The sequence below is a fragment of the Doryrhamphus excisus genome, linkage group LG10, assembly GCF_037039965.1.
Source record: "Doryrhamphus excisus strain RoL-2023G ecotype Guam linkage group LG10, RoL_Dexc_Guam_v1.1, whole genome shotgun sequence".
NCBI classification, from domain to species: domain Eukaryota; kingdom Metazoa; phylum Chordata; class Actinopteri; order Syngnathiformes; family Syngnathidae; genus Doryrhamphus; species Doryrhamphus excisus.
In genome coordinates this window covers 16,245,342-16,258,233 of record NC_136366.1, presented here as the reverse complement: position 1 = coordinate 16,258,233, position 12,892 = coordinate 16,245,342, and the positions used below count along the sequence as shown (strand labels likewise).

General features: G+C 38.5%; 2 protein-coding genes and 1 long non-coding RNA gene across 3 annotated transcripts in view; 1 reads left to right on the top strand and 2 right to left on the bottom strand.

Moving 5' to 3' along the window:
- The window catches only part of npr2 (natriuretic peptide receptor 2), a 75,884-nt gene extending 74,837 nt beyond the window's left edge, over positions 1-1,047 (top strand). Inside the window, exon 22 of the mRNA XM_058055829.2 lies at positions 506-1,047. Within this exon, the coding sequence (XP_057911812.2) occupies positions 506-568 (63 nt within the window). The 3' untranslated portion in view covers positions 569-1,047. The remainder of the gene's footprint in view (positions 1-505) is intronic.
- A 1,911-nt stretch (positions 1,048-2,958) lies between these two features.
- On the bottom strand, positions 2,959-7,511 carry LOC131106630 (uncharacterized). The gene is made up of 4 exons (XR_013629335.1): positions 7,395-7,511; positions 6,072-6,134; positions 5,796-5,902; positions 2,959-3,127 (listed from the first exon to the last, which is right to left on the bottom strand). It is a non-coding gene; the product is annotated as an uncharacterized LOC131106630 (long non-coding RNA).
- Positions 7,512-7,565: 54 nt separating this feature from the next.
- spag8 (sperm associated antigen 8) lies at positions 7,566-10,858 on the bottom strand. The gene is made up of 4 exons (XM_078794337.1): positions 10,649-10,858; positions 8,625-8,781; positions 8,444-8,493; positions 7,566-7,592 (listed from the first exon to the last, which is right to left on the bottom strand). Exons 1-4 carry the CDS (start codon positions 10,706-10,708, stop codon positions 7,566-7,568), a joined length of 294 nt encoding a protein of 97 aa, XP_078650463.1. The 5' UTR covers positions 10,709-10,858.
- Positions 10,859-12,892: the final 2,034 nt, after the last annotated feature.

The following is a 12,892-nucleotide window of genomic DNA, read 5'->3' as shown; positions in this document are numbered from 1 at the left end:
ATCTGACTTATTTATGTTTAACAGGGGGGTAATCACTTTTTCACACAGGGCTATATAGGTTTGGATGTTTAATAAGTACCCAAAAAAATACATTTAGTGTTCAGTTGTGTTGCCATTGACTAATATTTTAATTTGTTTGATGCGACAAACAAAAATATTAAGTGGGCAAACACCTTTTGACACCACTGGAACATGTCTTTCAATATTTTGTGACTAATAATACATAGTCAACCATGAAACAGCGGTCATGTAATGAATTTTAGTGAGGGAGGGAGTGATGTATAATTTTTTATTTATTTATTATTATTATTAATATAATATGTTCCTATTAATCAACATGCATTTATAATTTTGGGACCATGATGTATCATTTTTTTTAATTGGTAGATGTTGCTATTACGAGGTGGGGGGTGAAATATGAACGCCAGCACACATCAGGGTCACGTAACCTGACCCCGCCCACCCTCCATGGCCACTGATGAACTTATTGATTTGTGTGTTTCAGGGCAAAGGTAAAATGAGAACATATTGGCTTCTTGGAGAGAAGACTGATGTGTACGTCATCTGAGAGGCAGTCTAATCGGAAGCTCCTTTGTCCGAGCCATTTCTTTATTTGTTCTAGAATAAGTCTTTGTTGGTCATTTCCATGCAGATGAAAACCAACGCAATCACACACCAAAAAAAAAAAACAAAAAAAAAAAACAAAGAGGAAATTCCAGGTATTTTTATGACCTGAATGCTGCAATTGCTAAACAGGAAAAAAAAATGTAAAATGTGCTTTTTTTGTATGAAGTTTTCTGTCCTCAAGAGTGAGTACTTTTCACAGAAAATATCTAATTTTTTGTGCTTTCTATATTTAGATTTGTATAATGTGTTTTGAAGTAATGATGTATTAATATTTCCTGGGAAAATCCTTTGAAATGTAGAAACGGTGTTTATATTCACTGCTGCCGTTCTTTAACAAGTGTTATACAATACAAGGTGTATATATGTATATCCAAGATACTGTAAGATATTTTGTTCAATAAACTCATTGGAAATACCCTGAAAAACATGTGATTGTTCGGTACATTTCAAATGATGTACAGATTTAACATCCGTCTAAAAAAAAAGTACTTCAATTAGCTTTAATTAACTTAATTTAGAAGAGAGGAAGTGGGTGGAAAAGCGCGTTGGCAGCAACATCCGTGTGTCATGACGTCACCGCTCATTAGATGCTCATTATCGGCAGCGGAAAGGGGCCACTTAGACGGCGTGTATGTGTGTTCGTCTCTGCGGGAGGCCATCTTTGCCTTGCTTGCATGGCTGTAATGAGAACCGTCTTCCTGTAGGTAGCCTGTTATATGCGGAGCATGCGCAGTTGAAGGGTTGGCTCACTTCAACCTGATAATCATGACGCTTTCCTACGTACGTACATGCCAAGGCGGCATATATAATAACATATAACGGGTAGTCATCAAATTACTATATCGGCGTCTTATTATGCACTGATATTCATAGCAACGATCTGTATGTGGTTTCAGTCGCCATTGTTCAATACTACTACTCAACAGAGGAAATTAATAGCGACTAAACAGTTGTGGTTGCGCACGCACCAGAAAACACCGCCCCCTCGCGTTTCATTAGAGAATTTCAAGTCCAACCCACATTATAAAACCGCCACCACTGTCTAGTATGTGTTACAATTCCACGTTGTATTTTGTAAAAAAAAAAAGGCCATATGGGTGGAATATGATCATTATCTTTATCTTTGACTTCCTTTTTTTGACACCAATGATCATCACTCGGCTAAACCAACTCATATTGACTCACCATTGCTGTGACGTCATTGCACTGTGATGTTTTTAGCTCGACCTCAGGATGCAAAGGATGAGACCCCAAAGTGCAGGTAAAAGTTCTGGATTATAATTATTATATTATTATAACTATTGATGCTGTTAAGCAGTGTCAGGACGCCACAACAGTAACCATTAACAATGCTCAGATAATCCCAATTAACACAAATTGAAAACGGGTGCGTGAGAACAGAAAGGTAATTAAAAGGAAACTAGGACGGAGCAGAAACGGAAGTAATACAAAATAAGAGCATTTTATCCGGAATTAAGGCATTAAAAAGAAACAAAAACACAAAACCATTGACTTGTTTTTAATCAATATTTTTAAAATCTGAGATTTCGAGAATAAAGTTATAAATGTAAGTCACATTTTAATCAAGATTTTTTTAGATTTTTGAGATATTTACATTTTTTTTAAACCCTGTAATTAACCCGAAGACCCAGCAGTGAACGATCCCCCCTCACGACTTGCTTTGATTTCATCCACGTCAAGTGATTAGTTTGATTAGTCTCAGCAGCATGGGGGCGTGAGTTCCCCACCTGTAGTTGTAGTTGATTGCTGACTTGAGCGAATGAGCACTAATGGGATTTTTATGTCTTTCTTGTCATCCTTGGCAATTGGCCATATACTAGCCAAACTTTGCCAAATCACTATCTTTAGCTGAAAACAAACATATAAGCGGTGGCTTGCAATGTTCAAACAAACCTGTGCCTTTCAATGTCATGAAACATATTTATCTCTATAAGTGGAATTCCCTGCATCGTCTAATGTTCCGACAGAAAAACCTGCATGCGTTTAAGCTTAAATGAATTGTCGCCATAGCTACCGCCCACTAATCCTTGCTGAATGCTCAGAAAGGATCAGCAGCTCCTGGCATTGTCCTGTGATTGACACAGCACATATTATGAGTATTGGTAGAAAATTCCCAAGCGACATTGCAGTGTTTCGACGCAGGAGAGGCTCACTCTTTCAAGTTTAATGAAGCTTCACCTTCTGTGAGAGGCTTCAGCTTTTTAACTAGCGGCAACAATTAGTTTAACGAAAGGAGAATGAAATGATTTTGCGATATTACTACACCTATAGATGCATTTTTATAGCTCAGTACACTTTCGGGACTTCTGGACTATGGGTTGGTGGCACATGACCACGTGTCATTCGGTTCTTGTACAAGCCTGATTAGCATTGCCAGCAGATAGTGGAGACTGTTTCCAACGTTGGCCTCCGCCGAGAGTGTCACAGGCATCATGTCTCAAAACTGGCCTGGGAACGCCTTGGTATCCTCAAGGTGGAACTGGAAGAGGTGGCCGGAGATAAAGTTGTGTCAGTCGCAGACAAAATTAACTCTTAAAAGTTAACGAGCCATTGCTTTTTCTCAGATTTTTTCTGTAGGTTGTTCCTCTCTATGGAAGTGTGGCAGTGACAAGCACAAACACACTACACATTCGGCACTACACTGCTTTTTGTTCTGGAGTACAGATGAAATCATTAGAAAGGTCAGAGAAGAAATGGTCACACTAAAAAGATGGTTTGATGATAATAGATTGTCCTTGAACCTAAGTAAAACTAAAATCATGCTGTTTGCTAACAGCAGAAAGGACACGCACCAGCAAATACAAATAGACGGTGTGGACATTGAAAGGGTGAACCAAAATACATTTCTGGGATCACAATAGATGAAAATATGAGCTGGAAACCTCATATTCCAAATATACAACATAAGGTGGCCAGAAATATTTCAGTATTGAACAAAGCAAAATTTGTTCTCAATCAGAAATCACTCCACACTCTTTATTGCTCTCTGGTTCTACCATATCTTACTTATTGTGTGGAAATATGGGCTAATAACTATAAAAGCAATCTTCACTCGCTAAATGTACTGCAAAAAAGGTCAGTAAGGATAATTCATAATGCCGCCTACAGAGAACATACTAACTCCTTATTTCTAAAATCACAAATACTTCAACTTGCTGATATAGTTCATCTTCAAACAGCTAAAATAATGCATAAGGCTAAAAACAACCAATTAGCTAAAAATGTCATCCAATACTTCTCTACAAGAGAGGAGAAATATGATCTCAGGGAAGAAGTACATTTGAAACACTTCTATGCTAGGACTACGTTATGCTAGCCATAGCATTTCAGTATGTGGAATCAAACTATGGAATGGATTGAGTAAGGACCTCAAACAATGCACAACGATGAGCCAATTCAAGAAACAATACAAGCAGTTGATGTTTGCTAAATACAAGGATGAAGAGTCTTGAACCAGTCATGATGTGCTATATATATCACTATATTGACACTTACTATGGTACACATTATGGCATTGGATGCTCATATCACCTCCTACTTCGGTAAGCAGGAAGTGAACAAATGTAACAGTTACTGATTGTAAAAGTACCAGATGGAGGGGTAGGATTTAATAAGCTTTGCTTCTTCCTACTCCTTTTGGACATGTGGAACTGTGAACTGATTATGGGATGCACTCAATTGTAATCTGATGCATGTTCAAATGAAATAAAACCATTACTATTACCATTTATTTTTTACTATTTCTGATAGAGGTGAAGCATAAGCAGTATTATACTAATATAGCACAATATACCTCACCAGAACGTCATGTAGCACAACTTAAGGCAATTGACAAGATCTTCTCGACAAGAAGCTCAGGTTCAGGGGAACCTGCCTGCCCTGACGGAACGTACACCGCCGGGTAAGTGATGGACAGTTGGGGTAAATAGAAGGTCATGTGCCTGCCGATTCTTTCCGTGGAGGACATTGAAGACGTCTACCTATTCGGAACCATGATAACAGGTCTGTTGCTGATTGGATTGGGCACTTTCTTGGTGTATCGCAGAATTCATATGATGAAGGCAGCGGATCAAGTTGGCCCACAGAATGATTTGGTGGGCAAAGCCGTTCACACTCTGATGCCAGGATGCCATCTTGGTGAGGATTTCGGCTTTGCAAAAGCAGCTGGATCGATTGGGAGGCCAGAATGGACAATAGGGGGGTCCGGTCTATCGGAATGTGGCTGCCCGAACTAACCCAAACAATATTCTTAATCTGGAATTCGGCGTCCTCACTACAGCTAACTAAGGTTGTGTTGTGAAAACAACTTCTCGGGACTTCACGGGACGCTCTGACCTGTTGTTTCTCATCTCTTGGCCCCTCCATTGACTTATCCATGGCGACTGCTATGTATCGCAATGACACCTTGCGCCGTATCGGCTATATTCTCTTCGTGGCGCTGGCCTTGTGTCGATGTGTGTGAACAATGTTTTTACTTGTATGCCAAGGTTTTTTTTTAACAGTCCCACACTCTGCTCCTTCATTTAAGAGTCTAGTTTGGAGTTGTTTTTTTCCCTCCCCTCTCCTAGTGTTGTTCCCTTTGTTCCCCCCTTTCATCGCCCAATCATCCCGTCCTGTCACCGATTGTCTCACTGCATACTATGTTGTATATGTATTTACAAATGATTGCACTAATTTGCTTGTACTTCTGTATAAGTGACAAGAATAAAGGGCTACATCATTATCATCATATTTGGAGGGGAACTGATGACAATTTTTGAGTAATTTTTATTTTTAAATGAATGAAAAAAGGGCCTAGTGTATAATGCAGTAAATGTTTCAACATTGCAACATGCTGACAAACAGAAACTGGCAGGCACCATGAGCCAACTCTGTAGCCAGGGCTTGCACACCAAGCCAAGAAGAGATGCTCACGGCTGCCGCAGCTTCCATTTCTGCCCTGTATTTAATCAGGAAATGTACAAATTAGGTGATTAAGCCATAAAATGTTAGAGAAAGTGCATTTATAATACACTTCAATGGACAAAATGTGTATTTGTTTTATGTTATTGTTATTATGTATTTTTTTTCATCATGACTAATGAGGCTCTGCAGTGTAACCATACAAGCACCATCTTTTCTAACGTTATTAAAAAGCAGTTACTGACAGTTACTCAATGGTGAGCTCGATTTCTTCCCGTTGCTCCTCAATGGGTGTGGAGAACTGGGCGCACTTTCTGAAGGGAGTATTCGGGCTTTCTACTGCAGTCACACCCTGTTAACACAAAACAACATACTACTGGTTGACCCGTGTTTAAATACACCCCTAAGCTGATACTGTAGCAAACATGTAGGAATAAATGCTACATATTTTCATGTGGCTTGACCAGAAAGTCAACAAAAAAAGCCCAGGATGTTCTGGGTGTGGAAGTTTTGACACCCACCTGTACCTGCTGGTAATTTTCACTCCAGTAGCTGATGGCCTGCTCTGTTTTATAATCGTGAAGCTGGAAATGGAAGGAAGACAGTAAAAAAAAAAAAACAACCAATAGTTTGTGGCTACAGGGTATTTATGCTCAACAATAAAATGCTTTCATTTTATCTTGATGCTTCTTGTCGTAGTTGCATGTCATCAAGTTTCAGTGGAACCCGTTTAAGTCGACGGCTCTCAGACTGGCTGAGTCACGTCGACACAAGCGGTTGTCGACATAATCGAAACGAACTAAATAGAATGAAAGTAGACAGTCCCTCTAAAAGTTTTCATAGAAAGGAGAATTAAGCTTATGTGAGTGAGAACAATGCATCTATTGTAATGCATCATTGCATTTATTTAATTGTAGCAATGAGATTTTTGGCTCTTTGAGGGGAGCCGGATCTTGGTGAGCCATTCCTTTCAAAGAGCCGTTCAAAAAAACTGGCTCATTTGGCTCATTTTTATATTTAATACGTTTTAAGAAGCCAGCCTGGCCTTAACTCGTTTTACCTTGGAAATAATCACTGGGAGGAATGAATTTAATATGAGTTTGAATTATTCTGAAATACTGATTATAAACTTTTAAAGTCTAATCTGGATTCATTGTAAATATTTTATATTTTGGTTGTTTTTTTTTTGCTGGCGCACTCACATGAAGGCACCGTGCACAACGTGGTGTGATGCTATTTGCAACTGGGGGGCGGTTCCCAGCTGCAACCTGGTTCCCATCGTTCATGTTAATGAGCCGTTCAAAGGAACCGGTTCGTTCGTGAACATCACAACACTATTTAATTGTGCTGTGTGAGTGTGTCAAAATGGCCTTCTATATTGGACTGAAAATGCACTAAGCTATTAGACTCTAATAGCTACAGTTCTAGTAATTATATCTAATATTTTTTAATCTTCATGTGGAAGATGAAAATATCAAATTTCCCTATTTTTTCCATGCAAATGTTTACTAAATAAAAATAAATAAAGTGGATTGGACTTTAACAGGACCGACATAAAGGGGTTCCACTGTATTCCCTTCCTGAAAGACACTACAGAATGAACACTGCGGTGAAGAGTTTTCTGCAGTGGAGGTGTCTGGGCTGGATGACCACAAAAGATGGCATCTGTGCAGTTGCCATGGCAATGGCAGACTATTCTCATGATTGCAAGTCATTTTGATGACAAGGTAAAATGTGTACATTGCTGCTTTAATTGCTGTTTAAATGCACCCTGTGTTGGAATGGTGACCAATATTGGGTGTCCTGAACAGGAAAAATATTGGAAAATGCCTGCATGGACATACGTGTGTGATTTTACTCGTTTGGGGGACAAATCCGTCAACTCGAAAGTCTCTCTGGGTTATGGTGGCGAAGTCCGTTTGGGGTAGTGGTGGGTTCCGATCAGCATGGATCTTCTCTCTGCCAAAACATCAAACAATTCCGATACTTTTGTTAGTTATCATGTATAATTGGTTTCAGACCTGGCTGTGGTAAATCAATATCTGCAAAGTGAGATTGTTTAATGATAAATGGAATATTTACAGCAATAAATAACACCCCTATTGTCACCTTTATAGTCGTATTAACCAATATAGAAGACATAATAACAGAAAATAAGTCTTTTAGATCATTCATTCATTCTCTACCGCTTTTTCCTCACAAGGGTCACGGGGGTGCTGGAGCCTATCCCAGCTGTCTTCGGGCGAGACTGGTCGCCAGCCAATCACAGGGCACATATAGACAAACAACCATTCACACTATTCACAATTAACCTAGCATGTTTTTGGAATGTGGGAGGAAACCGGAGTACCCGGAGAAAACCCACGCATGTACGGGAAGAACATGCAAACTCCACACAGAGATGGTCGAGGGTGGAATTGAACCCTGGTCTCCTAGCTGTGAGGTCTGCGAGCTAACCACTTGACCGTCGTGCCGCCTCTTTTAGATCAACATAAATAAAAACTTGTACTCCTGTGTGTTGCTGTAAATGTGTTCCGGTGCTCGGGGAGCGCCTGTTGTACAATCATTCAAAGCTGCAATAAAAGCCTGTTCCAGTGATCATGGCTTGTATGTCTCACTGAGCAGTCCAGTAACATTAATGACACCTAGTGACCAGCGTAGAATACTACATACGTATAAACACAACATCTTTGAATGCATCTTGTGTGTGCCTTAGGTTTGTATTTTAGTACTTTTACAGTTTTTTGCTTGAAAATGCTTACTTTAGGCAGAAAAAAATTTTTTTACTAATAAATGGCCCGCATTGACGTACCAAATGAGGTTCACGGTGGAACATGATCCCAAGCAAGAGCCACTTCCTGATAACACGTATGTGCAATTCAAATAATAATACTTGCCTCATTATCTGAGCAATTCTTCTTTCCAAGAGCTCTGACCTTATGCCTGAAGAGATGAAGAAAGTTAGCATGCTCTATAGGAGTGCAATTGGACTTCAGCCATGCAACTGTACAATTATAACAGCTCCTTGGAGCGGCTTGCTAACAAAAAAACAAAAAAAAAAGAACTCCACCTACCCCTCAGCCTCACGCCTGGACTCCTAGGGGGGGTAAATGCTGCCCTCAGAGTGGTGATCTTGTCCATTTTTGCCCCTGGGCTTATGTTGAAAACTCCTCTGTGTCCTCTTCTCATTTGTTCCCTCATATCCTCAAACTCATCGGCTGCATTACACTTCTGGATAGATACGACAGTGGAATTAAATATGGACACCATGGATAGTATCAGTAGTAATATAACATTAGTAGCACATTTTCTTCTGTTTTTGTTGTTCACATTGTTGATATCAGTATATATTGCTCACAAATACATTTTTTTTCCATAAAATTTGATTTAAGACAAAAGTAATGGTGTCAGTATCTGTATCGACAATACTGTCCCTGTATTTTCGGATCGATGCCAACATTTACAATATGGCCCAACTCTAAGCATCCATCCATCCATTCATTTTCTACCGGTTATCCTCACTAGGGTCGCGGGGGTATACTGGAGCTTATCCCAGCTGTCGTCAAGAGGTGTAGTACACCTTGGACTGAGAGGTGGGGTACACCCTGGACTGGTCGCCAGCCAATCACAGGGCACGTATAGACAAACAACCATTCACACTCACATTCATACCTATGGACAATTTGGAGTCACCAATTAACCTAGCATGTTTGTTTTTGTGGGGAGTGGGATGTGGGAGGACATACAGGGAGAACATGCAAACTCCACACAGAGATGCCCGAGTGGAGATTCAAACCCCGGTCTTCCCTGACTGTGTGGCCAGTATGCAAACCACTCAGCTACCATGTAAATCAACTGAGTCCAATTAAAGAGAACTCCTTATGGCCTTTTGAGTGTAGTATGATAACATCTTGTCAATCCAGTGCATGTCATGAATATCTAATCATATACTTCATCAATAATGCATTCTTCTTCCGCTTATCCGCATTCATTTTATTTTTTACAATATGCCAAGGGCCAATAAAATGGCCCAAGGGCCACACTTTGGATACCACTAGTTGGACCTGGTAACCCAAGTTAACCCACCATTTCTCCAACTTGATATAACTGCTGCAATATATTTCAGCCGTCTACACTTAGTTTTAGCTTGGTTGAGGCCTCTTAATAATTGTATTGCACTAATGCCAAGTGAGGAATCTGCGTGGCTTATGAATACAGCCATGATGATGACGTAGACACGGCGTTATCGACATTAACTGTGTCAAAGTAAAATGAGTCGCGCAAACAAGGGTTACTAAATGTTGTCTGGGCTTCTACACAGGGGTTTGCCTTTTAATTCTGCCCTTAAAGTAAACCGAAAATCCCCGTTATTACGTTCTTCCTAATAGACTTTATTGCATATGGTTAATAATGTGCGTAATAATGGGCACGGATCTGCAACGCGTGGAAGTAAATATATTGTAAATAATAATTTGGCAAAAATAAAATGATTGAACATGTGTAGTAATGTATGAAAAATAAAAAAAACAGGTAGGCAAATGGCTGTTTGTGATGGTAATGACATTAGCGTGAACCTATACTTTATTTTGAAATGTATGTTAGGCGAGCAAAAAACAGGTAAATGCAGCTATTTATATAGTTTTATATATATAATATAGCTATTATATATAGTTGTTCCCCTCTGTAAAATTGAAAATATATAACTCTGAGGACCACGTATTCAATTTTAATTGCATTAATATAAAGTTTGGCTGCTAGCTAACGGAGCTGGGGCTACCCGGAAGTGGCGAAAGTCCCACATAAATTAAATACTGTAAAATACTTAAAATGATTATCTTTATACTTGTTTTTAATTTTTAATACATAACCCCAAGGACCATACATTAAGTTTTAAAGGCATAAATATACAGTTTGGCTGCTAGCTAACGCCACTGAAGCTACCGGAAGTCAATTCGTCCAAACAAATTAAATACCGTATAATAAATCAAATCATTGTATTTATATTTGTTTGAATTTCGTTTTAAATACTTCACAATGCCACTATGAGTTCTGTTAATTTATTTTATAGCTGTATAATGGAACCACTTTGCAAACTCACCTCGTCTGAGTCGTTGTCATGTTGATTTATATCCACTGACTCGTCCTCGTCGGTCGACATTGCACCTGTAGGACAAATGTCTAATAACAAATAATAATTATTATTATACTATATGTCTGTAAATGAATACATGTCTGAACTACCAACTGCTTCTAAAGTTAAACTGGCGTGCTCTGAATACAGAGGGCGGAAGTGTCTCCATGGTAACGGAGACACACACCTGGACTTTCAATGAAATGTGCTGAGAGGCGAAAGTTACATCATACTGTATTAAATAACTGTATTGTTTATGTATTGTAGATATGATACAGTGTTTATTAATGTTGGCCGGATCTGTCCAAATAACCATAGTATCGATATCAATATCGATAGTATTGGATCCATACTAGTGTGATGAGATCTAATCTCAGGTAATAAGTTCCTGATCATATTTTACAATTATATGTAATAAAGGGAGAAAAGGGTATCATTTAATTATTTGATATTACAATGTTTCATATTGTTGTATTATATTGTTCAGAAATATTTTTTGTGGAAATATTTGTTTACATAATATATTTGTCTTATAATCATTATCGACAATCCAAAAGCAAAATAAAAGTATTGATATCGGTAATACTGGCTATGTATTAATACATTTTGTGGTTGAGTACGGCCTATTATTAGTAAAAATAATATGCAAACTTGGGCGTATACTACATATTTTATGCCTAAATTAATAATTTTCAAACAGACAAATGTCTAAATGATCTAAAATACAAATATATATCACTGGGTGTCAGTAATGTTATTGTAATGTTCGGTGAGACACACAAGCACCAGCCTTGATTATCGGAACAATCATTTTCTTATTGTCTCTTAGAATGGCTACTATATCGGGTAATATGAGTGCAAATGAAACTATAGGGGTGTTATTTGATGTGTGTAGAGCTCTAATAATGTTAAAAAAAACATTTAGAAGGGTGAAAACTATTTTTCTAGCTCTAGCTTTGAAAATATTCAACTATATCAATAGTTATATTGATATATATTATATATATATATTGATATATATTGATATATATATCAAAAATATCAACTTTGCAGAAGTTTACTTAGTAGTTTGTTGCCCAGCCCACATGCTCATACCACTCCAAACTACAACAGCATAAATATTGTTATACCTCTCTAAAAAAGAAATAATGGCTATATTTTTGTAATGGTATTTTACTCCATTATGACAGCCCCACTTGCAAAGCATAAAAAAATATATTGTTTTTGTGGAGGATGACGTGTGAATCATCTTCCTCTCATTCCTTCAGGTGGCTAGATTGAAAATCTGTGCTTTTGCTCACCACCTTCTCCCCTGAGGTGCAATTAAAGCAAACACAAACACTGCTGTCATTTCACGTGTTAAGACGTTTAATTTTAGATTACATCTAAAGACGAACCTTGAACTTTAATAATAATACAGCCAGCATATTCAACTTTAAAAAACAGCCTCAAAAAGAAGCATTTGGTATGACCTTCCAGGAAAGGGAATGGAAGCCTAATTGCTGTAATTACTGCTAACACTTCTATGTCAAAAAATTAAAAAAAAAGCTGATTGATATCCAAACAAGTAAGCACATGTGATTGACAAGTCCCTCCTTTCATTAAAAAAAAAAGGCTATCTTGTTTAGCTTGCTCCTACCCCGCAATCCATCCCTTTATTCAAAGTGATATAGAGCCTGCTAAATATAACACCCTGGTCTTATTCCAGTGGATGAGACAAAACCATGGAGCTTGTTGCTGAGAAACTGCGGCAGTGATTCCAGCGAGTGTGTCTGCAACAAGACTGCCACAACACTTGAAAGCACGAATGAGATATGTTTTTTGTGGATGTTTGCTTGTCAAACCCGAACAAAAATTGGTGCACATGTCAGGCATCATGCAATTTGTGTGTTTATGTGTGTGGGGCATTGTGGGGGTAACAAACCAATAAACAGCATTGCAAAATGACTGGGGTGGGCGATATTTGTATTCGATATTTTCATTATGAAACCAATCATTTCATAGAGAAACACATCTATGGTCATCATCCTCGCTACACTTTCAGTTTTTCCTGGCCTTGAACCAATAGCCACCATTTCCCATTACCACCAGGAGCCATAAATAACAGCTTTCTTTCATCTTTGGACTCTGAGATGTCTGGAGTTCTGTTTGCCGTCATTAGAGGCTTTGCCATTGCAGGGTGCACTTGGGTTGTTAGAGACAGCAAATGAC

Excerpts from the sequence above, each read along its gene's own strand:
- spag8 (XM_078794337.1), bottom strand. The coding sequence starts at position 10,708 with ATGTCGACCGACGAGGACGAGTCAGTGGATATAAATCAACATGACAAC. Across the intron at positions 8,782-10,648 it reads ATGACAACGACTCAGACGAG|AAGTGTAATGCAGCCGATGA; the intron begins GTGAGTTTGCAA and ends GTATCTATCCAG. Across the intron at positions 8,494-8,624 it reads TCCAGGCGTGAGGCTGAGGG|GCATAAGGTCAGAGCTCTTG; the intron begins GTAGGTGGAGTT and ends TCATCTCTTCAG.